Below are 2,500 nucleotides of genomic sequence, written 5' to 3'. Positions count from 1 at the left end.
CCTCCCAACGCGTCATCCTAACGAGGCATCATGAATAGGAAAAACCTTTTGTCTCCTCTCTCTGGTCCCTATAAATACTGACTGTCTGTCACCGAGACACACGGGGAACACACTCACAACTCAGAGAGACAAGAAAATACAGCTGTAAAAAATACTCCCAAAATAATAATAATAATAATAATAACAATAACAATAGTAATAAACTCGGGAGAGGACTGGACTGGAGGCGGCCCCGGGACTTGAGGCTCCAAAGCAGGGAAGGAGAAAGGAAGAGGAAGGAGGCGACCTCCAACCCCCGCGGACCCAAATGAATTCGGACTCCAGCCCGAGCAGCAGAGCCTCCTCCCCGGACATGGACGACATGTTCCTGCGCGCCCACCACCACCACCACCACCAGCACCACCACCACCACCTGGCCTCCTCCGTGTCCTCCTCCACGCCGCAGAAGCTGCCCACCGCCGCGGAGATCTCCTGCACCCTGCTGTCCCGCGCCGGGGAGAGCAAGAGCCCGCTGGGCGGCAGCAGCGGCTCCAGCAGCTCCGGCTCAAAGTACAAGCTGAAGAAGCAGGTGACGGAGCAGGAGGTGCAGCAGCTCCGCCTCAAGATCAACGGGCGGGAGCGAAAGCGCATGCACGACCTGAACCTGGCCATGGACGGCCTCCGCGAGGTGATGCCGTACGCGCACGGGCCCTCCGTGCGCAAGCTGTCCAAGATCGCGACGCTGCTGCTGGCGCGGAACTACATCCTGATGCTCACCAGCTCCCTGGACGAGATGAAGCGGCTGGTGGGGGAGATCTACGGCGGCCACCACTCCGCCTTCCACTGCGGGACCGGCGCGGGCGGCGGCGTCGGCGGCGGCGTCGGCGGCGGCGGCGGCGGGGGCGGCGGCGGCGGCGTCGGCGGGGGCGTCGGCGTCCACCACCACCACCACCACACCGGCGGAGCCCTCCCCGGGCACCCGCTCCTCTCCACGTCCTCCGCCCTGTCCTCGCTGTCCTCCACGCTGACGAGCTCCCTGCCGGGGCTTGCCTCCCTGCGGAGCCCGCACGCCGCCCTGATGAAGAGCTCCGCCCCGGCGGCCCCGCCGAGCCTGCACCTCGGGACGGGCTTCCAGCACTGGGCCGGTCTGCCGTGCCCCTGCGCCATCTGCCAGGTGCCTCCACCTCCTCCTCCGCCGCACCTCCCCATCACCTCCGCCGGCCTTACGAGACTCACCGCGGAGGGCAAGGAGGGGATGAAGTGACTGGCAGTGAGACGTGTCGATATTGTAAAATAATGGACTGGGCATGAAGGATGAAAAACATTGGCCTTACTGCTGCATGCGTTGTTTTTGTCTGTATATTGCACTGAAAAAAATATAACATTGGAGTCATCGGTTCCTTAAAACAATGCTTTAATTTGTCACAGATTTGTTTGGGGTTGTCTCAACTTAAAATGCGTTCTCGATTTCTCAATTTTAAAGTTGAAGAAACTTCTAACGAAACAAACAAAAAAAAATCGAGTTTTTTGCAAATTAAAGCAAAGTGGGATCGATTACCATTCATTTTCTTTTCGGTGTGTTTTTGACGTGTGAAAAAAGTTTATTTTCCCTCCTTGTAACAAGGACTTTCCATCTATAAAACGAGATAATTTCCCCCCAGTGAAGGTAAAGGCTTTGCTCGTCATTCTGCACCACGCGGCACGAAGCATGTGTCGTGGTTATTTTGAAAGAGAATGCATGATCATTTGAATTGTGGTATTATGATGATGATGATGATGATGATTATTATTATTGTTATTATTATTATTATTATTATTATTATTATTATTAGGCATAATTTTGTGAAAACGAAAAATGCTCTCTGTGCCTTGTACCAAGGAGTTTCTAAAGACTTGAGTTATACAGTGTATGAAAATGATTTAAATTATGTGGAAAAACCCAACATGGTCCCCGATGACACTGAGTTCTGGAGGGAAAACTAGTTTTAATGTTGTTTTTTTTGTTGTTTTTTTTTTAAATGGAAAGTTATTGTATATCCATTTGCGTTGTCATTCCAGGATTATTTGGCACGATGGGGATAAAGGTGAAGGCCTTGGTCAGAGGCCTTCGCCACAGCATGTTTCTGCTGGAGAGAGTTAGTTATGCCCAGAGAACCATGTGTCTATATTTTTGTACATTGTTGAGGATTGATTCAGATATTTATTATCGCCCAGCGTCACTGGATGAAATTTCAATAAAACTCAGATAATGAGCCACATTCTTCCCTTCTCCTCATTTCACTCCTTCCGCCTGCATGATGTAAAATGCAATACAAGCTTTTAAGCAATGGTGAACACATCAAATAATTTAAAACAGTCATTTGGGGTACATATGTTGTTATTATTATTATTATTATTATTATTATTATTATTATTTAATAGTTGCTATTTAAATATGTGAATGGCCTTCTGTAAATTCAAATTTCTTACACACATTCTTTTTGTACTTTCATATTTCACTCGTAACGGTATTACATTGTTA

At 49.5% G+C, this 2,500-nt stretch overlaps 1 protein-coding gene across 1 annotated transcript; it reads left to right on the top strand.

Moving 5' to 3' along the window:
- Positions 1–307: 307 nt before the first annotated feature.
- olig3 (oligodendrocyte transcription factor 3) lies at positions 308–1,243 on the top strand (the record flags this gene model as incomplete). The annotated part of the gene is given in 3 exon segments (XM_080016104.1): positions 308–855; positions 857–909; positions 912–1,243. Coding segments are annotated over 3 exon segments (933 nt in total).
- Positions 1,244–2,500: the final 1,257 nt, after the last annotated feature.

This window comes from Zeus faber (genome assembly GCF_960531495.2).
Source record: "Zeus faber genome assembly, chromosome: 16".
Taxonomy (NCBI): Eukaryota; Metazoa; Chordata; class Actinopteri; order Zeiformes; family Zeidae; genus Zeus; species Zeus faber.
Note: the sequence above shows the minus strand (reverse complement) of the source record. Positions and strands in the feature narration are given on the sequence as shown.